At 40.4% G+C, this 27,968-nt stretch overlaps 2 protein-coding genes across 3 annotated transcripts in view; one reads left to right on the plus strand and one right to left on the minus strand.

Moving 5' to 3' along the window:
- ZCCHC4 (zinc finger CCHC-type containing 4) overlaps positions 1-27,968 on the minus strand; it is a 1,048,879-nt gene that overhangs the window by 748,794 nt on the left and 272,117 nt on the right. The gene's annotated exons all lie outside the window — the stretch shown is intronic.
- The window catches only part of LOC122794047 (E3 ubiquitin-protein ligase TRIM62-like), a 208,554-nt gene that overhangs the window by 146,019 nt on the left and 34,567 nt on the right, over positions 1-27,968 (plus strand). For both annotated transcript variants that reach the window (XM_044062166.1, XM_044062165.1), the window contains one exon: positions 50-72. In XM_044062166.1, coding sequence (XP_043918101.1) covers positions 50-72 — 23 coding nt within the window. The remainder of the gene's footprint in view (positions 1-49; positions 73-27,968) is intronic.

Raw genomic sequence — 27,968 nt, forward strand, 5'->3', positions numbered from 1 at the left:
CCAGTGCACATTTGGCCAAACTATTTACATGTTTGTATTTTTTTTCTAGGACATCAAGATAAATGAGTTAAAGTAAGTACGTGTTAACTTTGTTTACTGGGAATTTTGTACAATAAAACTCAATAGTTTTACTAACACAAACTATAGATTTCTAAGATAATAAAAGCTTAACTAAAATGCTTTCATTTAATTTATTAAAATGATCTCTCATAAGTGCAAATTCCTTTGTTTATTGGGTATCTTGTTTAAAATGTTCAATATTCTTAAAGCACCCGAGCAAAAAAGATTTACTTTACTATATTATGTCCGCTTGCTGAACCCCCACCAACTCCAGAAGAGGGTGATCAGATTTTCTGTCACATTTTGACCTACAGGCTAACCATATAGTCACGGAACAGCAATAGCCTAAAAAGTATATTATAGTTTTCCTGCATAAAATTCACAGGTGATATTAGAATTAACCTGTCCCACCACAATGAAAATGTGAATTTTTAATATCTATATTTATATTACTGAAAGAATCTTTGGTGGAACACAGTTCCTTTGAGTAGTGCATACTTTAATGGTAAGAAAATTCCTATATCTGCTATGTAGCCTGAACCACCTCTTCTTGCAAAACCAGCTAAAAACACAAACTCTAAATAAAATATGCCTCTTTTAATCATCTGTGCACAGAGAAGAAAACATTACCTTGCTACACTAACATGGTAAAAAGCTCACTTAGGTTTTGAACTGTGACATCTTGCTACTTAGCTTTTCTTCTCAGAAGCCTCCCCCTTGGGTATACCATGATCTTTTGCTCTTCTACTTCATTTCACTTAGCCCTGAAACACTCCAGACTGTCTTACATGTACCTGCACTGCATTTTCAGTAAATGGACCAATTCTGTACAACTCACTTCTTCAAACCACACAAACCCCTTTCATCTCAGCTGAAGTTGGTTTACAGTATTGAAATTGACAACAATCTTAAATTCAACATCCACATTGCTCAAACCATCAAGAAGGTTAACATAAAACTTGGACTCCTTTATAGGAATAAAAACAATAAAAACTTTATGACTAATAACACCAAAGCAACCACTGCAAGGACCCATCTCCTATCCATCCTCATATGCCTCTCCCATCTTAACTAACCTCCGGCAAACCGACCTAAATAAAATGGAATCTTGTTACAACAAAATCGGTGAATTTGCTACTGAATCCCCTTATAGGTCCCATCACTGTCTGTCACTTAAGCAAGTCAAGTGGTTGGAGCTACCTCATATGCTACTACTCAACCAACTATCTACTGCTCACAAACTCTACTACTTTCCCCACCTAACGCCTGCACTACAGCAACTCATACAACCACACACCCAACCTAACCCCTGCACTACAGCAACTCATACAACCACAAATCTCCACTAGAACTCTTAGATCCAGCAACCAAAACCTCATAAAAGTCATCAAGCATAGAAATGATGCTGGTAAATCCCTTTTTGCCAAAAAATGGAACACCCTACCAAGCCATACAAGCTCTACCACCTCCACTACTCAGTTTAAAAAACTCCTGAAATCCATTTTCAGAATTGGTATGCTTATGCCATTCACCAGGCTAACCCTTAAAAAGGTAACTCCTCTGTACCCCAACTACTCTCAGACAGTCTGTTTCATGAATTTGTAATACTGCCTCTTTTTAGGTCTTTTGAGTAGATGTCTTCTGATACTCTATACATCAATGTTTGACTTTTGCATGAACTGTTAATTTAATGTATTCCATGCTGTATGTATCATCTCCTCCTGTATATGCAATGAAAGCTCTCATAACATGAAATGAATGTTCCATGTAATTTCCTGTTATTCTATGTATGTGTTGTTTGGAGCTTATCTCCCGGGGCCTCCACTGAAAATGGACCTGTGTCCAGTTGGACTTTCCCGGTTAACAAGTGTAAAATAAAACAAATAATAATAAATAAATTGATGTTACTTTTACATTACGCTTATTTTTTTGTTTTTTTTTTGTTTTTTCTCCTATCTGTTATGGGTTGTGGCTGACAATTTAGTTATATATAATAAAACATTATGTAAAAAATGAATTAACTTGGTACATCCAGGAGTTCTGGATATAGGTTCAACAAAACCCACATAATTATTTCATAATACATAAAAGTTATTTAACCACTCAAAATACTACCATAAATGCCTTCACCTTTTACTTTGAAAACAATAAAATGCCTAAGAAAAGTATTTTTACTAACATCTAACAAAGCTCTTAGTATCTAGAAACTTGGCTATCTTTCAGGCCACTGCTCCTGGTTCACATCTGAAAAGGGATCTGTTTGCTTCATAGGTATTATCATGACTCTAAATGTTATTTCCCATTTGACAGTAGCACAATACAGCATCATACTGTGCATACAGAATGTCTAGTGCTCTAAATATAACAAACTCAAAAAAGTTAATTCCTCATCAAGCAAAGAGTCACACCTGCAAGAAAACAGAAAATGGCAAAACTATTAAAATTACAAACCTGAAGTTTACTTTCGAGGTTATCTTCTTGCCACAGCTACAGTAGATGGCTGCAGCATCCTTGGACAAGGGTATGCAAATGTAAGATTACACACACATTGCAGATGACCCTTTCAAAGATCAATTGTTATGACAAATGTAGATATATCCATTATATTTTACTCTAGAGGATCTGATGCAATAGGTGCAATTCTAGGATAGAATCCAAAGCACTGCCTCAAAGTCCTCAAAAGAGTGTGTTGGGGTGAGGATAAAGGCAAAAAGTGGCCATAAGTTCATTTACTATTCCAAAAGGTGTTCTAATCCTTATACACTCGAGTAGAGACCCATATTACAGTGTTTAGCGGAAATAGAAAAGGACAAATGGCCATGACTGAGATGTCTGCCATGGACATTCCTGAAACAAACAGTACAGACAGCCCTGTCATATGTCCAGACAGAGAGAATGTGCTGCCATCACAATGGCCAACAACCCAATTGCCTTCTCTTAACAAAAACAGTATTATTAATGATCCATTTCAAGCAAAGACTACTTGGAAACAGAAAAGCTGCCCTATTAGGGCAAAGGAAAGGACTGGACTTTTTGTCAAATATATATCTTGAAAACTGCAATTAACTGTGCAGCTCAAAGTACAGAGAGTATATGTAGCGTACTACTTGCCTATGAATCTATTTAGTTGAGAGGGTTGGTGTAATGGTTAAAATATTCACCTCGCAGACCCAAGGTACAGGGTTGAGTCTCATCGTAGAAAGGCAAATTGACTAGGCTTGAAATTGCACACCAGGGCAGCTAGCTTAGTGCTAACCAATGAACCAGTGATGCTTATCACTGCCATGACAATGTAATAAGTGTCACAGAGCGGAATACTGATAATATTGCACTTCCATTCACAAAACTCAGACAAGAAAACTGAGAAATTAATAAAAGAGTCAAGTGGCAGCTTGGAAATTATAGATGGAAGGAAATGGAAATTTATCCTGAAAGACACAATCATTACGGAAGACAATTAAGTTCAAATTGTATCAAGAAATAATTTGCAGGGTGGAGATGATGGTCTCTAGGAAACGTGTCTTCCAGACCACAAACTTTAGATCCACTGAGTCACTTAGTCCAAAAGCCTAATGTGGCAATATATCAGTGCTGAAGTTTATGTCCAAGGGTGAAAAGAGATTCTTTACAAAAAGGCCAGAGATGAAAGATCCCCTTTTGGAATTGCTTTCCACAAGATTATGAAATGCTCTGATGGTAGAAACTTATACTACGATAGTAAAATAACCAAGGCCAAGATCAAAAAGATTGCTGGCCAGACAAGGGTGCTGATTTACATACTAAAAGGGAAAGCACATTATCTCTGATCCCTTATGGAGGACCTTCTCCAATTGGCTTTGTAGGTCATCCAAATGAAGGTTTATTGATAACGCTAAGACCTCCAAGACCTTCTTAGGTATGTCCACAGGCATACAAGAACTAAGGGAGGAGATAATGCTTAGAGGTGAATGAGCTCTTCCTAATAAAGCACCGGGGCTCACAATCTGAACAAAACTGAAAGGACCTGGAACCAGGCTCTTCCATGACACCGATGTGACAAGAATACAGCGTTGGGCTCCCTATGTCAAACTTCAACACTGAAGGGATCAGAGGGAATGGGGGAGTACATATTCCCCCCTTCCATTCCATCAAGATTAAGTCCACAACCAACTCCTATGACCCTGTTGTAGGAAGAAGAACTTGAGTAGAACATAGTTTAAAACATTGAACAGGAAGCATTCATCTTCTAAAGAAAGCCAAAATACTACTCTGCGGATGGAAAGCTTCAAGCTGTCACTCACAATGCCTGTAGAGTGTCTGATTCCCTTAGATAAGAAAAGCTACCAGGGAGATTACTAAGCTAGTGGCCACCCACCCACATGCAAATCACTTGCCTGCAGACAGGGAAGGAGTGTATCCCCCAAAAATTCTCAGTTGCCATAACACTTGCCTGTCTGATCTCATCAAGACAGGCTCAGGCTTCATGGAACAATGCCAGAGCCTGCAAAGCCAGGAGAAAGCCCTTAGCTCAAGCAAGTTGATGTGGAGATGCTTCTCCATTGAATTGTAGCAGTTCTAGACCATGGGAGACTGGAACAAGGATTCCTATGCTTTCAGAGATACAGTTACTGTGATGGACTATTTTATGGGGAAGGAAATAAAGGGGAGTCTGCCTCCAGGTTTGGGATCCAGATGGATCACTCTGGCGAGTGATGAAAAGGGTCCAAAAATACATACATGAAAGTGTGCTAAAGAAATGGTTAAAAAATGTCACTGTTTCAGCCTAAGAAGGACAAAGAGAAAGCATGCTCTAAACAATGTCTGAAACGCAGTCCATGATGCCAACGCCAAGATTTCCCAAGCTTTATCCTGAAGGGGAAAATGTGGCTCTGGAAAGAATCTGCAACTAATGCAATAAAAGTGATGTGATGCACCAGGAACAGAAAAAAATTTTCAAAGCTAATAGTATCACTAACTGACTGCAGCAAAGGCAAATAAAAAAAAACGGGCTAGATTCCCTCTACCCAAACAATCATTGGTTGGGATCATCAGCAGCTAATATTCAGGTTGGAGAATACCAGGTAGTTGTGCTGTTGAAAGACCTCCATCATCAGCCTGAAAGATATGGAAGCCAAAAGTTGATATGCCAATAGGCATACACTACTTTGGATGGCATCCTAAAGTCCTGTTTTAGTACTGATATTAACATCTGAAGGGTGACTATGCTACATATCACCCTACTCATATTAAAGCTGTCATCTTGAAGATTCAGAATCATACAGAAACCTTCTCCATTCTTGTAGACCAAGGAAAATGCAGAGTCCAGTACTTCATTTAGAGCAGCCTATATGCCTTCCTTTGCAAGACAAGGATGTTAAAATGACAGACATTCCTCCAACACAAAATTTTCTGCAAGAGAAGGATGTGATGAGGATGGTCCCTGCAAATATAGAATATAACCTACTGCATTATGTCCAGCACCTATTTGTGCCTACACTTTCTAGAAGAAGATCAAGCCCGCAATACCACCACCCTAACATAGCAAACACTCAGCAAAGTGAACAGAAAAAATTTATTTTTTTATAAACATTTAACAAAGACAGTGTTTACCCTTACCACACCTCACTGCAGTATAAGCAGAAAAAAAAATAGACATTATTCATCTACTGTATTTTATGTAGCAGCAGTCTAAGTACATACTAACTACAACAGTGTCCAAAGTGTTTTAATAATCAACTACATTACATACGTTTTTGAGTAAGAAGACTTGCCTATTTCTCATTTTCTATATAACGGGCTAATGGAGCAAAACCTAAATTCAAAATCTTTGATTAAAACAAAATGCTTCTTCATTTCAGACACAGCAATGTCTGAACTGTGGCATACAACAGTTGTGCAAACTCCAGTTCCTAATCTGCAGATGTCTATCTGCATACTAGTGACTGAACTAAGCCTACATGACTCTCCTATTTTCCCCTCTCAACCTAACTAATATTCCATATGAAGAAGCTACTCTTGCAAAACAATAGGATGCAGGTGCTACCCCTAGAAGGATCATTTTTCAATCTAAGAAGAGCAGCAAAAGCCTTTTCTAAAACTGCTCCAGCCACTGGAACATGTTAAGCCAGCCTCTTGAGAATAAGCATAATTACTCACTCATTCATTTTCATACGTTCAAAAGTGTATACTAGGTTAATGACTACTAGGGCCTTTATAAGCCTAGGTGTACACCACAAGTTTTATGTTTTAGACATCTATGTAGGGGTGATTTTTGGTTATAACATGATTTACTGGCTTTCTCTGTCCATCGGAGACATAGGAGCCAGACCAGGAGTGAATTTCAGATTTCCCATCCACTGGTTCAAGTTAGATTTACTAAAAATAAAGTAAAATGAATCAAGCAACACTAATATTGAACAAGTGTTCAATAAAACAGAGCTTTCAGGTCAAACAAACCCTTCATCAGTGTATAAAAATTCTAACACATATTAACCATATTTATACCATTAAAAACCACACAGCCATAAATTACTTAATTAAAGAATTAAAATCCTAGTTGAAGAAAATAATTAAAGTTTAAAAACATAAGTCTCTATTTCAAGCACATTTGTTTGTGTCTTAATACAGGTTCAAGTTACATTTAAATAGGGTTAAGGAAGCAATTTGTTTCATTTGGATGGGGTTGTCTATGCCAAAGAATAGGAATTCTATGAGAAAAATATCTGACTCTACAAAATGTCCTATTTATGTCACAAGCAAAATGTAGGTCTTTGGATGTAGTAGCTCTGATGCGGTCTGTGTTGTGGATGTGCAAAAGGCTCATCACTGCAGGATCCAATGATGCCTTGTATGGCAGGCATGGTCACTTCTCATTAGTTTGCATGAGAAAGAGAAGAGGCAATCTGCATAGGACATTGTGCTTACTCTCCATATTATTTTTGTAAGGTACCTTGGCGGACGTTCCAGTTGCTGCATGTGTCTGGTCGGGTACATACCAAGGGGCATTATACCTTATTGAAAGGGCTGATGAGGGCTAAGTACAGTGGTATGATGATTTCCCTGGACGTAGATGCTATGCCCTTATTTATAAGTTGAGCAACATAGAAGGATTTTCTTAATACTTTGGGCACATGCTGGTCAAAGGTTAGGTTAATATCTACATGAGTTCCCAGATCCCTGACTAGAGACTCCACTCTTAGGGTTGTTTTACTGATGACATAGTTTCCCAGGGTGTATGACTTAAAAAAAGGTACTATAATGCATTTTTTGGCACTGAGTTTTAAGCCGTGACTTTTGCACCAGTCATTTGTCTGTTAGACTTTCCTGTATGGAGTTTTCATCTTGGGGATATTCTGCAACTACTCCCATAATCAACTGCAAATCTGGTCAGACCAGACCATTAAACACTGGGTTTGACCTCTGAAATTATACACATCCTTATGGGGATTCAAACACTGGACTTATTACACTGTAATGGAGTACACACATCATTAGCACACTGAGCTAGAGAAGAAGCCATAGCCTATCTTGGCACTAAATTGAAACAAAACAAGAAACTAATCACAGAAAGGATGGCAAACAGTACATCTTTGGAATACCACATTGCCACAACAGTCAGGAACTCCTATGTGGCACACCTCATCACTACGGGCGTTTCATCCAGAAAAAAGGAGGTCATTGTCCCACTGTACTCATCCCTCATTAAACCCATTATAGAGTACAATGCCCCATTTGGTATGCATCTCACAAGACATCTACAACAGCTGGAAAGACTGCAGAAATACCTCACTAAAAGAATCACAGGCCTAAAGCAGATGCCCTATGCTGACCATCTAAAAAAAATTCCAGCTATACTCTGTGGCATATCGTCTACTCAGAGGTGATCTCTGCTCAACATATAAGGCCATGTCAAACCCTGAGCTACAATCCCCTCAGACCCACATGCTCCAGGATCTAAACATTGTCATCATAATGAACAAAACATGCTGGAGGGATAGGTTCCTGACCCAGAGACTCCCCATACTCTGGAATAGATTACCCATACATGTCAAGCAGAGCGCCTCCTTGGCCCTCTTCAAAAGGAACCTTGACGATTGGATGGGAGATAGGAAATTCACCCCGGGGATCACGTCAGTCGCCCTGCTAGACAGGGGTCCAGGGAAGTAAATATTGTGGTAAGAAATATCCAGGGAATTGTTATGGCTAGGCTTGTATAGGCCCTAGGGCCGATAGCCTAGTACGAACCTATGAACCTGTATGTGATGAAACCAGATCACCCTGTGAAAGCCTACACAGTAAAAGGGAAGCTATTAAAACTCTGCACAAAAGGCAGCCCAGCCAAGAACCTAACTGGAGAAGCAAGAAATGCAGGACAGTAAATAATGCCAATTACTATGTCAGCATGATGCCTGTATAGCTACTTACTTAGAACAAAACTCACAGGACACTTACAAACTGCAAACTGGATGGCATAGTGGTGCAGCGGTACCATTGTCACCTCACAGCAAAAGGTTCTCTGGTTAGATTCTCGCCTGGGATGCCTTCTGTGCGGAGTCTGCATGTCCTCCCTGCGTTCGTATGGGTTTCCTTCAGGTGCTCCGGTTTCCTCCCACATTACAATGACATACGTCTGGCACGTTTCTCCCCAGGCCTCCTCTGAAACTTGGGTTTGTTCCAACTTGGACTTTCCCGGTAAACAAATGTTAAAATAAAAAAATTAATGCAAATGTTTAAAGAGAAAATTACTATTATAACTTTGCTTAATGTTTCATGCATCAATGCTGCATCAAAAATAGATGGTATTATAGCTCTACTTTCTGCATTATAAATTTCTTATGACTAACTAAGCAAATGTAAACATTTTTGTCTTAAGTAAAACCTATTAACATACTTCTTAGCCTGCAGATACTGAAAACATATTTCTTAACCTGCACAGTTAGCATTCTGAACTTTTAGGAATTTATTCAAGCTAAACAAGTCAAAGATGGGTTTCCAGGGCCCATCATTTCTTGGTATTATGAAAATTTGACTACATTTCTCCAGCTTCATCCTTCCTCACTTTTGCAGTCTGTTGTAATCTAAAAGAGGATGAAAAAGAAGTGCCTGGTAATGGAGTGCAGGAGGCATTCCAGAACTTTTGAGAGGCAAGAATTGTAGTCTATATCTTTTGCATACAATCTACACCACCCATCTGTCTTCTCTGGCCATTTTCCAAATTTTGATCAATAAAGCTTGATGGCTCCTCAATCCTGGTGGGGGTCTGGAGTGAGGTTTTGGTAAAGGGTTTGAGGAAGAGAGAGGTGCAACATAGCCACAACTGCTGCCTGTCTATGCCATGGCCATGAGGGACACCAGGCTTCCATTTGTGATTACATTATCATCTCTTCTGAAAAGCGTTTTACCTCTTTGCCTGCTTCTGTTTAGTTAGGCTTCTGTACACACACACACACACACACACACACACACATATATATATATATATATATATATATATATGGTTTACTATCATAAATTCGAAAATAAAAATAAATCATGTCTTTATTTTAGAATTTATGGATCGAAAATTCACATTTTCGAAACATAGTAAACCCGAAAACAATGCTGTATTACCGAAAATGTCGCTCGCGACATTTACGGCAACACAGAGCACGCCCACCCTGCCAAATACACAGAACTACCCAACCTAAACACACGCGTATGCAGGGGCTGCCCCTGCACTCTGGGGCTGTGCCCCCCACCCCCAACTTAATATTCCAACTCCGAGATCGCACTACAGTGAGGAAAGGGATGTATTTCCCTGTCCGCACTGTACCGCGATCCGCTCCCATGAGCGAACGTTGTTATTCCGAATGCACAGTCCATTCGCAATTACAACATTCGCTCAGATGACCTGCCGCATTATGAAGTATTCGAACATCTGATGTTCGAATACTTCATAGCCGTGCAAGTGCACGGCGACATTGTCATGGTAAACCTATATATATATATATATATATATAGATAGATAGATAGATACATATAGATAGATATAAATATATACACACACACATACACACACACATACAGTGGATATAAGAAGTGTACAAACCTCTGTTATAATGCCATTCTTTTGTGATATAAACAAATGAGACCACAATAAATCATTTCAAAACTTTTCCCACGTTTAATGCGACCTATAACCTGTACAATTCAATTGATAAACAAGCAAATCTGTTAGGGGAAAAATAAAAAACATACAATACACTGGTTGTATAAGTGTGCACACCCTTAAACTAATAATTTGTTGTGCGTGCACACCTTTAAACTAATACTTTGTTGAAGCACCTGTTGATTTAATTACAGCATTCAGTCTTCTTGGGTAGGAGTCTATCAGCATGGCACATCTTAGTTGGCAATAAGACACAAACAAACATACATTAAGAGAAAACAAGCCATATTATCTTTTTTTCCTTTTACATACATTATACATCACATATATTTTCTTTCTTTGTAATCATCATTAGTCCAACTTTACATACATTTCTGAATTTATGTCATCCCTTAAACGTCACTCCTCCTCCTGAACATTATTCTGCATGTATTTTTTCCATTTATTTCTATATAATTTGCTCATTCCCTTTTCTAATGATCCCTGTTCCAGTTCTTTTTATCTCTTTTATAATATTCAATACTTCACATACAGCTAGTTTAGACTTTGAATTCCAACTTACAGAAAGTGCTTTTTTGGCAGGCAACAGAATTACACATAACAAGCCCTTACTATTATCTAGGCAATTCAGTTCCTGTGTCCTAGCTCAAAAGAATCGTTTCCTTAGTTACAGCCATTTGGTCACCCAATATTTTTGACACAGTATTCGGAAAGGAGTTTTGAAAATCTACCAACTCCTTACACTCCCAAAACATATGTTTCCAGTTACCTCTTCTCCACCACATCTCCAACATTCGCTATCTACCTGAGGAAAATTTTTTTGAAGTCTGTTTTGGGTATAAAAAAAGTACCTAAACCTTCTGGACAGAGTCATTCTTCTCAATTGTTTGTAAACTCCTCTAATTGGTTCTTATACTTACCGTGCAATATTTTAAATGCTGTACTAATTATCCTCTTTTTAGCTGCAGTTTCTGTTCTAGATTCAGCTAAAAACTCTACCAGGGCAGGACTTTCCCTTAGGATTTCCCTTTCCCTTTGCCTATAATCTGACAGCAATCTGTGGAAGGGAAGGCAGTGACTAGCCTGCAGTCCAAACATCATCTTTGCTTCATCCCAAGCTATTACCATTCCCTCTCTAGTTATCTGTTTCTAATACCTTGATTCCCTTGCCAGTTTTCTCCAGTATATCCCAGCCTTCTCTTGTCTATTTTCTGTACTCCTATTTGCAGTAATCCCTACTGGCAAAATCTACTTTCTCTGTTTTCATGTGGCTTGGTTTTATGAATACTTTCTGCTTCTTTATGACTCTAATATTGTGCATGGTTCTTATTCTCCTTAAGGATCTCCATCCAAAATCTGCCTCTCTCCTTATTTCTTGAACTTCCCTGTATTTCATTATCCTTTTCAGTTTGAATTATAACCTTTTTCTTGTGTTATATACATGAGCCTTAACTGTGAAGCTCTACAATATCCCTTCAAATCAGGTAATCCTAAGCCACCTTACTCTATTGGAACGATCAACTTATCCCACTTAACTCTTGCCCTCTTCTCCTCTCAGATAAATTCCTTCACCTCTTTATTAATTATTGCCCATTTCTTCTCCGGTTGATAAATGTATGCATGCCCTGTATATAAAACTAAAGGGACTAAACATTTTCACTGCTTGCATCTTCGCATCCATATCCATAAACAAGAAAGTACAGTTGTGTACCCTTACCATAAAAGTAGATGTTTGAGTGTATTCACTATTGCAGTCATTACATTTGGGTAATCTGCTGGCAGGTTGCCCTCAGCCAGCCTGAATACCAGAGTCTTGTATTCCTGCGTCGGATGCTGTCTCTTCTTCCATGACGTCAGGTCGTCAGGGGTATAAAACATGCAGCTGATGCCATTACATCAGTTTTTCTTGCCCCAGATGTCAGGTGCCCCCACAATGGGAAGCAATTACATGTTATGGTACCCCTCCAACAAAAAGCAAATACACCAAACAAGAAGGAAGGTAGAGCCAAGAGAAGTCAGGGGGCTGGAGGGAGGGTAACCAGGACTGCAACAGTGAATACACTCGAACATCTACATTTATGGTAAGTGTACACAACTGTACTATGTTATTCATGTTTCACTGTTGCAGTCATCACATTTGGGTTGATTCCCAAAGATAAGGAAGGAGGAAGTTAGAGAACCTTAGGGCCAGCTATTAAGCCCTGCAAGACTGCAGTGGCAAAACCAGCTCTGGATTTAGAAAAAAAACAAGCATGTGGTAATGCTTGGTGAAGGTATGTACAGAGCTCCAGGTAGCAGCTTCTAGGATGTCCCTGGTAGGGACACCTCTGAGAAAGGCTGTAGAGGTAGATGCAGCCCTTGTGGAATGTGATCTTATCCCCTGTGGGGTAGGTTTTCCATGGTGCTTATAGCAGAAATTAATGCAATGAGCTATCCACTTAGAATTGGTTTGCTTTGAAATGGCCTTCCCCTCTGCCCCGGCAGCAAAGCCAACTAGCAGCTGCTCAGATTTTCTGAGAGGCTTAGTCCTGTCCAAATAAAATCTGAGCTGTCTGTACACATCCAAAGAGTGCAGTGTTCATTCTCCTTTGTTTTGTGGATTCAGGAAAAAAGGTAGGCAAATGAATGGACTGATTAAGGGCCACACTAGACACCACACCTTGGGCATAAAGGAAGGATTGGTCCTGAGGGAAACCCTGTCTGCATGGAAGATAATGAAGGGCTCCACTGCCATGAGGGCCTGTAATTCAGACACTTTTTGCTGAAGTGATGGCTAGAAGGAAGGCTGTTTTCCAAGAAAGGAATTTCAACTCTGCAGTTGCAGCTGGCTCAAAAGGAGGGAGAAGGAGCTTTTCCAATACAAAGTTAAGGTCCCAGACTGGAGTAGGGGCTCTCCTGGGGGGGTCTTAAATTTTGGGCCCCTCTGAGGAATTGCTTTAGCAGGGGGTGGGAGAAGAGGGGTGGTTCAGTATTATAATGTGCTGAAATGGCAGAGGCATGAATTTTAATTGACGAGAAGGATAGGCCCTTGTGGAGAATTTCTGTTAAGTACTGAAGAATATGAGGTAAGCTGGGCACCGTTGTACCTATCCCCTGAGTCTGGCTCCTGGAACAGTATCTTTTCCACTTTTCAGCATAGGATTTTCTAGTACTAGGCCTCCTTGCCTCCAGAATGACATCTAGCACCTGCTTACTGAGGGATGCTACTGGAGATGTCAAGGAATTAGCCAGGCTGCAAGGTTTAGGGTTTGAAGCTGAGTGTGCAGAATCTGGCCCGCCTGCTGGGACAGCAGGGAAGGGGTCTGAGGAAGGTGCCATAGTTCCAGCAGTGTCATATTGCACAAGATGGGATACCAGTGCTGGTGTGGCCAGTGTGGTGCAATCAGTATTGTCCTTGATTTGTCCTGTTTGATCTTTAGCGGAATCTTCGAGAGGAGAGGCAGAGGGGGAAAGGCATAAACTGAGCAGCTTTCCCAGGTTAAGGACAGGGTATCTACTTTCCAAGCTTGACTGTGGAAAGTCCTTGTGTAGAATTTGTCCAACTGGTAGTTCTGACGGGAGGCAAACAGGTCTATCTCTGGAGTCCCCCATTTGTTCCTCAAAAGGTTGAATATTTCTGGTTCCAGTTTCCATTCGTGTGGGTCCATGAGATTTCTGCTTAGATCGTCTGCCAGTGAATTTAGCTTGCCTGGCAGGAATTGAGCTTGTAGGTGCACTTGGTAGCTCAAGGCTTTGTCCCACAGAGCCATGGCTAGTCTGCAGAGAGGGTACAAGTGGGTTCCCCCCTGCTTATGTACCACATAACTGTGGTGTTGTCTGCCTTTACCAATAATTGTCCTGGTAGAATGTGGTCCTTGAAGGCTGTCAGGGAATTCTGTACAGAACCTGTAGGGTTTTTGACTTGAAAAAGCTTGGCATTTTCCAAGCGAAAGCACTTGTCTGATTTTGCTGTTTTGTACCTACTGACTTTGGATTTTTACCATTTGGTCTGATTTTGCTGCTTTGTACCAACTGTCTTTGGATTTTTACCACTTGGCAACTAACAAAGGACTTACCTTTTTTACGAACTATTGTCTTCACTTTGCGGTTCTGGAACTACTCTTCTTGGTGTTATCAGTTTTGCTCTTATTTTTCTTCAACAATTCTGTACAGCTAACATTTCTTTTTGGTTAATATGCAGGTGCATCTGTCTCGGGTTCCATTTGCCCTGAATGCACTGCCCTGCCAAGTGAACCCCCATGCATAGTCTTGATGCATCTGTTGTTAGGGTTTGGGCGGCAGGGAGTAGAGTGAAAGGGAGCCCCTTATTGTGGTAGCAGGCCTCTGCCCACCAAAGGAACTCTGTCTTTATACAAGGAATGAAAGGAATCATTGATTCCAGGTCCTGAGAATGTTGACACCATAAGCTTTTTAGATACCGTTGTAGTTTCCTCATATGCAGTCTTGCATATGGAATTAGTGGAATGCAAAAGGCCATGAACCCCAGGGCTTGCAGAATTTTCCTTGCAGATAGCTGGGTCTTTGTGGCCAGTAGTTTGAAGTAGGTTGTCAAACTTGTTTCTCTGGCGTGAGGAAAGCCATCTGGGAAGTTGTATTCAAGCTTGCTCCCAGGAATAAGATTTGTTGGCAGGGTACTAGGTGAGATTTATTTTTGTTTATGGTGTACCCCAGTCAGTTTAGAAGTTTCTTTACGAATGCCAGATGTTTTAATAGCAATTCCTGGCTTTCTGCCTGAATCAGACAATCGTCCAAGTATGGGTATATCTGAATATTTCTCTGCCTGCAAAATGCAATGACTGGAGCTAGACACTTTGTGAATACCCTGGGCGCAGTAGATAAGCCAAAGGGAAGTGCAGAGAACTGAAAGTGCATGGAGCCTGCCCTGAAGCGTAGGTATTTCCTGCAAGATTCCCTTATTGGAATATGCAGGTAAGCTTCCTTTAAGTCTAAGGTTGCCAACCAGGTATCTTTGCTTATCATAGGAAGCAGCTGTTGAAGTGTTAGCATCTTGAATTTGGGATTACCAAAAAAGTGTTTAGAATAGAGAGGTCCAAGATAGGATGCCAGGAGCTGTCTTTTCTGGGTACCAGGAAAGGTCTGGAATAAAAACCTTGTCCCATTTCTTCTGCTGGGACAGGATGAATAGTCCTGATACTTAGAAGAGAGAGAACCTGATGTTGAGCCTCTGCCCACTGGCTTGGGGGTAAGTCTGGCCAACCGTTGGGGTTGGTAGAGTGAGGAAATGGAATCTGTATCCTTGGGAAACTATATTCAAATCCCATTTGTCCTGGGTAATGAGTTCCCAGTTTTTTGCATGCAGGACAAGCTTTCCTCCTATGGGAGCAGGCAGCTTGAGCAGGGCTTGGAAGAGTTAAGGTTAAGTCATTGTGACAGTTTACCATAGGGGTGTCTTACTACTCCCTGCTTTTGAAGTGGGAGCCCCCCACTGCTTAGGCCTGTGCGTAGCCTGAGACTGTAACCTAGGTGGTCTGCTGTTCCTGGGTTTGGACTGTAAAGGTCTGGAAGAGGCGGGAAAGGACCAATTCTTTGAAGGCCAATGCCTACTAAATCTGGGAGGCTGTACTTGCAGAAAATCTTTAACAGTTTTCATAGATTTAGCTTTTTCCTCCGTCTTTTTGAAGACTTCGTTGCCAAACAGGCGGTCTTGGTTTAAGGGAGCATCCAGTAATTTAGCTTTAATATGATCTGGCAAGTTTTGCTCCTTAAGCCAAGCATGCCTTCTAAATACAGACCCAGTGACAGCAGCCCTGCAAGATGCTTCTAAAGAGTCAAAACCACATTGCAAAGTATGTTTACCAATTTGTTCTGCAGAATTCATTACATCCTGTAATTCTTTGTGTTCAGCACAGTTAGGAATCAACATCATTTTCTGGTTAAGTAGTCCCATAATATGCTACTGTTACTTTAACATATGAAACTGGCAATTTAAAGCCCTAATGGCCAAAGTAGCAGAAGTATATACCTTCTTACCCAATCTGTCCAAGGCTGTAGAATCTCTATCAGAAGGGGTAGGGATTTTGGCAGCAGCAGCCTTAACGCCCTTTGGACCTTAGGAAATGGTCTCTGGATCCTCAGCAGGATTCTTAAAGAGGAACTTGTGAGAGTCAGGTACTCTAATACTGGTCAGGTTTTCTGGGAGCTGGGGGTAAAGTGTCTGGGGAAAGGCTAGATTCCAAGAAAGCATCATTCACAATGTCCAGAACAGGCGGGATAGCTAAAGGCCCTTGTTGAGGGAAGAGTAAGAATTCCCTCCGTCTCTTTTTGGAGTCAGAGTAATCCTGGCTTTCCCAGCAAAAATGCTCCCTAAGAGTGTGTAAGGTTTCACCAAAAGAAAAATCTTCTGGAGGGGAAGCAGAGGGACTGGAATCCTCTGCATCAGAATCCTCATGGGTAGATGGGTCAAATCCTGGTAATCAAAAGAAACAGAAATATCAGATTCCTGATCAGAAGAATCAGAAGGAAAATCAGTTCTAGGTCTCTTAGAGGGGGAAGGCTGGCTTCCCCAAATTAAGGTAATAAGGTATTCAGCCATTCTAAGCATTGATTTTTTAGGCATATGGGCTTGAGCATGTGGTTTGGACGTCGGTTTTCTAGGCGTGGGTCGAATTTTAGGCCTGGATGAAGAAGATGGCATCGGTTTAAAATGCAAGTCTGTAGGCCTGAATACAACCTCAGAAGCCAGTGCCTGCACAGCAGCTCCAGACCCATCCAAGGTAGAGACATCCGCAGGTTACACAGTCGAAGAAGCATCTCTCATCATACCGGACTCCGAATGGGTCTCAGAAGAGACCAGCGAATATGAAGTAGCGGGTATCAGGGGCTGCGAAAGCACCTCACTGAGTAACGGCGGACTTGCGACTAGCTTAATTGAAGCGTCGTCTGCAGTTTTGGACCTATGCAGTCTGTCTCTGTCTTTATCCTTACGTTTTTTCGTAATATTGGTAGTCGGATGGCTTACCAAAGCCATTTCTGGATAGTTATACAGAGTACCAAAATAATTTGCTGCAAATATAGACCGACGACGAATAGTTCGGGGGTTGAACAAGGCACAAAACTGACAGCGAGGGACGTCGTGGTCTGGGCCTAATCAAGGAATGCATTACGAATGAAAATCTTTATGAGGTATTTGCTTTCCACAGGTAATACAATTGTTAACTTTTACTGACATTGGTTAAGAGCAAGAAAAAGGATCCCCAACAGGGTACTTAGCTTTTTTGAAGACTTCGGTTCTGAAACTCGAAAACAAAAATTTCAGGAGTCGGACGACCGGCACTTGTGAACTACTTCTGCTTCGGGCACCGCGTGGCAAGAAAAACTTATGTAATGGCTTCGGATGCATGTTTTATACCCATGACGTCACGGAAGAGGAGACAGCATCTGACGCAGGAATCCAAGACTCTGGTATTCAGGCCGGCTGAGGGCTATATGCAGGCAGATAACCCAAATGTGATGACTGCAACAGTGAAACACGAAGAACATCTTCCAGTTTCTTTCTTTTTTTTTTTTTTTTTATAAACACCTTTATTAAATTATCACTTAGGGCATTGGCAAACATACATTTATACAACATAAACAATGTGAAAAGCCGATAAAAACTCGTTGAATGGTTCACTCACCAAAACGAAAATACAAATGTCAAAATAAGCTGTGAACCAACCACCAGGAGCACTCAGCTAAAAGTTCTTATCACTCGAAAAGCTGGAACAAAAATATTCACCAAGTGAAACAGCCAAAACTAGTCCATGAACTCCACATAAAAATGTTATTCCTTCATTGAAATGAAAAGATGCTACTCCGTCTTAAAAACGAGCAATCTTTTAATAAGAACAAACAAGAATAAGCGCTTTCACGCGGTTAAAACCACGCTTCATCAGATTCCATTAGTACAATGCATAAGCTTAAACTTATATATTGCCAAAGGCGGGAAAAAACACTAATTAATGTGCCAATTAATCAATGATCAAATCATGGTGCATGTCGCTAGGCAACTATTATATCAAAAAACATTACTGCTTTAAAAACATCAGTATAAGAAACATAGATATATACATATTCTTGAACTCACATATATAACTCAAAATGCAGAGTTTAAAGCCATCACATATTATACTATTCCAAATCGTTTGTTTATAAACTAACATTGTTGGTCTCAATTAGAAAAATGGGACACATAAACCTTATATTGATATACAAAAAACTGTCCTCATGGATGCTATAGATAAACCAGCACATTATACTTGGTAAGTCCAAACAATATCGCATCGTAATACAACCCACTCACACTTTTATGTTTATAGCACTTCAGCCCACAGTCACTACTCAACTACTCAAATAAAGACGAAGTCGTCCATCCGACTCTGGCCAATCAATCATGAGCCCAAACATTCCCATATTAAAATACTGTGAAACTTTCCATCATAAACATATCTAAAACAAAAGCACATCCACGCAAAACAGCCATAGTCAGCATGGCCAAACATAGAAAGTGCACTTACCAAAAAGATCGCATTCACTCATCAATGCCGTCCCATACCACAACATCTGTTCCAAAGGGAACGGAACTGTAAGTCAGGCTAAAAGTACACCATCGCATGCCTGAATATCCAAACCCCGATCAAAATGATTCAAAAGATAAAGCAACAACATGCAACCGGAACTACCCTCACAAGAGAGGGCGTGGATGCAAACCATGCGTAAGCACGTAGATGTAAAGTATGAGCTTTAAGTCATACTGTTTGTGAAAATCCCAGCTAGGTTTTATATCTAGCTTCATTGTATTTAGCATGGCCTGGCTAACATAAACATCAGGCCAAAAATCAAATCTAAAAACTAAGTTCTGATCGTTGTATTATCAGGCCAAGCTTGAGTAAAGAGACCTCATTCAGTAATGATAGGAATATCTTGATAAGTCAACTACTTGAGCTCATCCTCTATAACAATGTGTTTTTGTTTGGTGACAGGTATTATTTACAGCAATGGGGGGTGGCCATGGGCACCCCCTGTGCTAATACCTATGCTAACTTGGTGGTCCTGTGGTGGGAGAAGCAATTTCTTTTTCCTCATGAGAAATTTAGATATATTAAATTGTATAGGCGTTTTGTGGATGATATCATTATTATATGGGAAGGGAATATCTCTACTTTTGAAGGTTTTCTTAGTCATCTAGAAACCACCACCAGTTTCCTAAGATTTACCCTTGAGTCATCCACCACTATGATCAATTTTTTAGATGTGACACTTAGTTTCACAACTGAAGGGGGTATCATTTCATCTCTATATAGGAAATCATTGTGGCGTAATTCATTACTAATCTTTGATAGCATGCACCCTAGGCACGTTTTTCATGGAATAATTAAAAGTCAATTCTTAAGAATAATGAGACTATGTAGCAGAGAAGTTGACATCGTGAGAGAGGCTTTGACACTAGAAAATCTATTCATAAACAGAGGCTATGATCCCGCAATGGTAAGACATATCAAGTATGAAATTTTGGGGGATATATTACACAAGGAACCCCATGAACCTAAATCAACAAATCAGGTGATCAGAAATTACAAAAAGTCCAATTTTACTCATAAGAATTTTGTCAAATTTGTTATCACTTACACTAGTGATATCAACAAAATACAGCAGGTTATTCGAGACAACTGGCATATATTGATCACAGATCCTACAACCAATAGGCTCATAGGCGAGAATCCAGTGTTCCTCTATAAGAATAGTAAGAACCTAAAAGCGGATCCTTTGTGCAGATACACACATTACAATGGAAGGACAGAAAGGAACTTTGGCCACTCTACACAAGCAAGGTACTTTTCCTTGCTATGCATGCAATAGATGCAAATATATTACAAAAGAGCAGGCCTTTAAGCATCCTATAATGAATTATACTTTTACACCACATTTCTTTGCTAATTGTAACTCTAATAATGTCATATACCTTGCTACTTGCATTAAATGTACATCGTTCTATGTAGGTCTAACTAAAAGAAAACTACATGAACGTATTTACAATCATCTATATGACATTAGAAAGAAGGTAGAGACGAATGCACTAGCAAAGCATGTTATTGAGAATCCATCACATTCATTTACATTCAGGGTCCTACAAATAGTGAATGAAAGTAATAGAGAAGGTAATAAGGAAAATAATTTAGCTACTACTGAATTACACTGGATTTTGAAACTAGGAGCCCATTTAGTACCAGGAATTAACAGTTCTATATCCTTGAAACCAGTACTACTATCACGTTAATATTCTTTAATATCTACCTTTAGCTTTTTATGGAAAACAATTCACATATATTCGTATCATCAGTTTTGAGTTCATCCATAGACTAGGTTTCACTCAGATTTTTATGGGTTGTTATGTATACATTCACATTTTTAGTTATTTACATTATTTGTTTTCATGCTAGAATTTCTTCTAGTAGTTTTATAGTGAGGCTAATTGTTATTCTGCCTATTTGTGTGTAATTGAAACATGTAATATAGATTATTGCCTTTCTATACAGGTTTTTCAGGATCGTAGATCTTGGAATTCATAGATAAAGTTATATAATTGAGCCTATTATTCAAGTTTTATGTAGATGCAGTTAAAATCAGTGTTCTTGTTTTTTATAACTGATAATATGTGATCTTATGAACCTTAGTTCTGAATTTCAATAAGTAGACATACATTAGCTTTTTGATTGATTTTTTTGATTGATTTTTCAGTAAACACTGACTAATAGGCACTCAATAACTTATAGAGTGACCATAGTATAATGACAGTGTACATAGGATGCATATTGAGTGAATACATTCATTGTTATTCATACACACATACACATTTTTATTTCTCATTTTTATTTTTAGTCCACATGTTAAGTCATATTAAATTATGTATTTTGTATTACTTAACATTTGTATTGTCCATATATGACTTCATTCTTATATATATGTATATAGGAAATTTCTAGATGTACAAACAATGTCTGCCTATAAGGTTTTGTGTTCGTTGTGATATGGAATTCAGGCAGAACATGAAAGGATGGGCTTTATGTCAGTCCAGTTATATATGGATTTTTGACTATATTAATTTTTCATGGATTGAATATTAATATTAGTTTTACTATTTTTTGTTCATTCATTGTATATATTATATATTATATATTTTTTAACATTCACATACACATTTGAGTATCATGTTAAAGAATAGTGTTTGTTTGGAAGTACTGTATTTACTGTGGAACGAAGTGTGATTCCTATCGATTGAGTATATGAGTATTGCTGTTCTGGCTACATATTGATTAGCGATTGGTATTGCTGACGATGATTGCTTGGCCTGATAATACAACGATCAGAACTTAGTTTTTAGATTTGATTTTTGGCCTGATGTTTATGTTAGCCAGGCCATGCTAAATACAATGAAGCTAGATATAAAACCTAGCTGGGATTTTCACAAACAGTATGACTTAAAGCTCATACTTTACATCTACGTGCTTACGCATGGTTTGCATCCACGCCCTCTCTTGTGAGGGTAGTTCGGTTGCATGTTGTTGCTTTATCTTTTGAATCATTTTGATCGGGGTTTGGATATTCAGGCATGCGATGGTGTACTTTTAGCCTGACTTACAGTTCCGTTCCCTTTGGAACAGATGTTGTGGTATGGGACGGCATTGATGAGTGAATGCGATCTTTTTGGTAAGTGCACTTTCTATGTTTGGCCATGCTGATTATGGCTGTTTTGCGTGGATGTGCTTTTGTTTTAGATATGTTTATGATGGAAAGTTTCACAGTATTTTAATATGGGAATGTTTGGGCTCATGATTGATTGGCCAGAGTCGGATGGACGACTTCGTCTTTATTTGAGTAGTTGAGTAGTGACTGTGGGCTGAAGTGCTATAAACATAAAAGTGTGAGTGGGTTGTATTACGATGCGATATTGTTTGGACTTACCAAGTATAATGTGCTGGTTTATCTATAGCATCCATGAGGACAGTTTTTTGTATATCAATATAAGGTTTATGTGTCCCATTTTTCTAATTGAGACCAACAATGTTAGTTTATAAACAAACGATTTGGAATAGTATAATATGTGATGGCTTTAAACTCTGCATTTTGAGTTATATATGTGAGTTCAAGAATATGTATATATCTATGTTTCTTATACTGATGTTTTTAAAGCAGTAATGTTTTTTGATATAATAGTTGCCTAGCGACATGCACCATGATTTGATCATTGATTAATTGGCACATTAATTAGTGTTTTTCCGCCTTTGGCAATATATAAGTTTAAGCTTATGCATTGTACTAATGGAATCTGATGAAGCGTGGTTTTAACCGCGTGAAAGCGCTTATTCTTGTTTGTTCTTATTAAAAGATTGCTCGTTTTTAAGACGGAGTAGCATCTTTTCATTTCAATGAAGGAATAACATTTTTATGTGGAGTTCATGGACTAGTTTTGGCTGTTTCACTTGGTGAATATTTTTGTTCCAGCTTTTCGAGTGATAAGAACTTTTAGCTGAGTGCTCCTGGTGGTTGGTTCACAGCTTATTTTGACATTTATACAACATAAAACAAACCATATTAACATGTTCCTAGGTACAAACATTATGCATCAAATTCATCACATTCATTTTTGTATAACTGTCAACAATCCAAAATTACATAAATTGCGCAATTCCTGGCTTCCCTTAAATCTCACTCCTTCTCCAAAACATTATTCTGCATTTATCATTTTCACAACTTCCATTTCTCTATATGTAATTTTTCTGTTACAATATTCAGTACTTAAGAAAAGTACAGTTTTGTACCTACCATAAATGTAGATGTTCGAGTGTTCACCCTGCTGCAGTCATCACACTTGGGTTATCTTGCCATCAGGCGGTCCCGCAGTCGGCCTGAATTCCAAAGTCTTGGTCCGGCGTCGGTTGCTGTCGCTTCTTCCCCGACGTCAGTGCGCCAGGGGTATACATAATGCATCCAACGCCATTTTCTTCAGTTTTTCTTGCCCCAGATGTCAGGTGCCCCCAAAAAGGTGGTCAGTAATTAGTACCAATCTAAGAAATTTAGCACAAACACAACATCCCTCCAGCTATAAGCAAATACATCAGAAAGGTATTGTAAAGATTTAGTTAGTTAGGTCAGAGGGGATGGAGGGAGGGTAACCTGGACTGCAGCAGGGTGAACACTCGAACATCTACATTTATGGTAGGTACAAAACTGTACTATGATCATCGTGTTACCCTGCTGCAGTCATCACACTTTGGTAGAATCCCAAAGCTAAGGATGGGAGGAGGAGTCAAAGAGGATTAGAGGAGCCTAGAAGGCCCTGCAGGACTGCAGTGGCAAAGCCAGCTCTAGTCTTAGAGTAAAGTGGTAAGTGGTAGTGTTTGGTGAAGGTGTGTACTGAACTCCAAGTTGCAGCTTTCAAAATATCCTTGGTTGGCACCCCCCTGAGGAAGGCTGTAGATGTAGCTGCTACCCTGGTAGAGTGGGGCCTTACGGTAGCAGGAACTGGTTTTCCATGATGGGTATAGCAAAAACGAATGCAATGTCCTATCCATTTGGAAATGGTTTGTTTTGATATAGCCTTCCCTTGTGAAGCTGCAGCATAGGATGCAAAGAGCTGGTCAGATTTTCTGAAAACCTTAGTTTTATCCAAGTAGTAACAAAGTTGCCTGTGAATGTCCAAGGAATGCAGGAGTCTTTCTCCTTTGTTCTGTGGATTTGGAAAGAAGGTGGGTAAGTAGATGGTTTGATTTAAAGCCACACTGGAAACCACCTTAGGCATGAAGGAAGGATTAGTTCGTAGAGAAACTCTGTCGTGATGGAAAATGAGGAAAGGTTCCACTGCCATTAGTGCCTGAAGCTCTGAGACTCTTCTGGCTGAAGTTATTGCTAGCAGCAGAGCAGTCTTCCATGATATAAACTTTAGATCAGCAGAGAAAGCTGGTTCAAGGGGAGGTAGCGTAAGTTTTTCCAAAACAAAGTTGAGGTCCCAGGTTGGTGTAGGTGCTCTCCTGGGGGGGGGGGGCTAATGTTTTTCCCCCCTCTGAGGAACTGCCTTAGAAGTGGATGTGAAAATAAGGGTGGGTCCGTGTTGTAGTGGGCTGAAAAAGCTGAGGCGTGGATTTTAATGAATGAAAAAGAAAGTCCTTTGTGCAACATCTCAGTTAAATACTGTAGAATCTGAGGCATGTGAGGCTGAAGGGTATTTTGGCCTTTAGCTTGGTTCCAGGCGCAAAACCTTTTCCATTTGTCCAAGTAGGCCTTCCTGGTGCTGGGCCTCCTAGCTTCCAGAATAACATCCATAACTGCTTGAGGAAGAGGAGCTGGCTGGATGCTTAGGTGATTTGCCATGCAGCCAAATTTAAGGGTTTGAGCTGGCTGTGTAGAATCTGATTGTCTTGCTGTGTGAGCAAATGGGCAATTTGTGGTAAAATCCAAGGTGGGCCCTGGGCCATATTCCTTAATAGTGGGTACCAGTGCTGGCGTGGCCAGTCTGGGGCTATGAGCATCATTCGTGGTCTCTCCTTTCTGACTTTCAGAAGCACCTTTGAGAGAAGGGGCAATGGAGGAAAGGCATATACTGTCAGGTTTTTTCCAAATGAATGAGAGTGCATCCACTTTCCAAGCTTGATGGTGAAGTGTCCTTGTACAAAATTTTGTTAGCTGATAGTTTTGGGGACTGGCAAACAGGTCTATGTCTGGGTGGCCCCATTTTTGAGTTATTGCAAATACTTGTGGATACAGTTTCCACTCGTGGGGATCCATGATGTTTCTGCTGAGGCCGTCTGCCAATGTGTTCTTTTTTCCTGGCAGGAATTGAGCTTGTAGCTGAACTTGGTAAGCCAGTGCTGTGTTCCACAAGGTCATTGCTTGCCTGCATAGAGGGTAGGAGTGTGTACCCCCTTGTTTGTTTATGTACCACATTACTGTGGTGTTGTTCGTCCTTATTGTAAGCTGTCTTGGGTATGTAAGAGGTTCTTGAAGGCTGTCAGAGCATTCTGTACAGCTAGCATCTCTTTTTGATTGATGTGCAGATTCCTTTGAGCTGCAGTCCATATGCCTTGTACGCACTGTCCTGCGATGTGTGCTCCCCAGGAATACTCCGATGCATCTGTTGTCATAGTTTGCCTGGCTGGGGGCAAGGTGAAAGGCTGACCCTTGTTGAGGTGACATGCCTGTGACCATCACAAAAAGTCTTGTTGAAGGAAGGGAATGAGAGATATCATTGTGTCCAAGCTGTGGCTGTGTTGAGACCATACACTTTTTAGGAACCACTGTAATTTCCTCATATGCAGCTTTGCAAATGGTATTAGTAGTATGCAAGATGCCATGAAGCCCAAGGCCTGCAGAATTTTTCTTGCAGGGAGTTGGGTCTTTGTTGCTATTGTTTTGAAATATTGAGTCAGTTGTAGTTGTTTGTCTGGCATCAGATAAGCCTTCTGGGCCGTTGTATTCAAGCTGGCACCCAGGAATGTCATATTTTGTGAGGGTACTAGTTTTGATTTCTTTTCGTTTACTGTGTACCCTAGGCAACTTAGAAGATATTTTACAAAAGCCAGATGTTGTAAGAGGATGTCCTTGCTTTCTGCTTGGATGAGGCAGTCGTCCAGGTATGGGTATATTTGAATTCCTGTTTGTCTGCAGTATGCAATTACTGGTGCCAGGCATTTTGTGAAAACCCTGGGCACAGTGGATAAGCCAAAGGGCAGTGCAGAGAATTGGTAATGGATTGAACCTGCAATGAAACGGAGGTATCTTCTGCAATTTTGTCTGACAGGGACATGCAGGTATGCCTCCTTGAGGTCCAACGTTACAAGCCATGCTTTCTTGCCCAACATGGGAAGAAGCTGCCGTAGTGTTAGCATCTTGAATTTAGGTACTTGTAAGAAGGTGTTTAGAATTGAAAGGTCCAGAATTGGTCTCCAGGCATTGTCCTTTCTGGGGACTAGAAAGAGTCTTGAGTAAAATCCTTGGCCTTGCTCCCGTGTAGGTACCAGTTGAATGGCTCTCATGTCCATGAGAGCTCTAATTTGTTTTTGTGTCTCGGCCCATTGATTTTGTGGCAGGTTTGGCATTCCTCTTTTTGTTGGCAAGGTATGGAAATGGAATCTGTATCCTTGTGAAATTATGTCTAGGACCCATTTGTCCTTTGTGACGATGTGCCAGTTGTCTGAAAAAAGTGCTAATTTTACTCCCAAGGGAGCTGCCAAGAGAGTCTTGCTTGGCCATATGAGGTTTAAGTCATTGAGTTTGCCTTCTAGTAGTTTGGGGCCTGTCTTCTCCTCCCTTCTGTGTTGCAGTGCCCCATTGTCGAGGTTTGTAGTGAGTTTGTGGTTGTCCTCTGCCTCTTGGGCATCTGTATTTACCCCTCTGTGGTCTGTCAGTAGCTGGAAAGGACCAATTTTTTGTTGGCCAATTTCTGCTGAAGCGAGGGGGCTGAACTTATAGAAAATCTTTGACCGTCTGCATAGATTTTGCCTTAACCTCCATTTTCTTTAAGACTTCTTCTGCTTTAACTCCAAATAGGACATCCTGCTGTAAGGGAGCATCTAGAAGCTTTGCTTTAACATGATCAGGCAGTGATTGTTCCTTTAACCAAGCATGCCTATGTATAACAGACCCAGTAACAGCTGCTCTACAGGAAGCCTCCAAAGAATCAAATCCACATTGTAAAGTATGTTTGCCCACCTGTTCAGCTGCATGCAACAGATCCTGCATTTCTTTCAATTCAGACTGTTGAGGGAGTGTGCTCATTTTTTGTCTTATTTGAGACATTAGAAATTGCTGGTATTTTAGCATGTGAAATTGACAATTTAGTGCTCTCATAGCTAGAGTGGCCGAGGTGTAAACCTTTTTCTCCCACCTGTCTAGTGCTCTGGAGTCCCTTTCAGAGGGTACAGGATTTTTCACCATAGAAGCCTTAGCCCCTTTGGGACCCTGGGAGATCAGCAACAGGGCTTTTATAAAGGAATTTGTGGGAGTCAGGCACTCTATAATATCTGTCTGGTTTGGCTGGAGCAGGAGGCAGAGAATCTGGATTTAAACTAGATTCTAAGTAAACATCATCCACAATGTCTAAAACTGGGGGGGATAGCAAGAGGTCTGTGCTGGGGGAGTAAAAGGAACTCTCCGAGCCTTTTCTTTGAGTCAGATTAGTCCTGACCTTCCCAGTGAAAATGTTCCCTCATAGTGTGTAAAGTTTCCCCAAAGGAGTAGTCTTCAGGGGGAGAAGCTGAGGGAATGGAATCCTCAGCATCAGAATCTTCATAAGGGGGAAAGGAGTAATCTTGGTCCTCAGAGGAGCCGGAAAAAGACACTTGATCAGAGGAGGCATAACCTTCCTCTTGTCTAGGCCTTTTGTCGGGGGGGGGGGGGGGTTGGGAACCCCTGATTAAAGAGATCAAATCTTCAGCCATTTTAAGCATCTGTTTCTTAGGCATGGGGCCTTGAACTGGAGACTGAAGTGCAGTCTTTTTTGGTTTAATAGGAGTCTTAAGCTTAGGATACGTTTTTATAGTGAGCGTCGTCGGTCTGAAGACACCTTCAGAAACCGAAGGTGTTTCTGCAGCACCAACATCTCTTTCTGCAATGTCGTCGGTAGGGGCTAAAGAAAATGGCTGTGTCGGCCTAGCACTCTCCGCCAAAGGCTCCGAAGCGGTCTCTGGTTCCAATTCTGTGGTAGCCAGGGGCTGCGTAGGAGCCTCACTGAAAACCGGTGAACCGGAGACCGGCCCAGCCGAGGCCTCGGAGTCTGGCTTGGGTCTAG

This window comes from Protopterus annectens, chromosome 2.part1 (genome assembly GCF_019279795.1).
Source record: "Protopterus annectens isolate FY-2018-M chromosome 2.part1, PAN1.0, whole genome shotgun sequence".
In the NCBI taxonomy this organism is placed as follows: Eukaryota; Metazoa; Chordata; order Ceratodontiformes; family Protopteridae; genus Protopterus; species Protopterus annectens.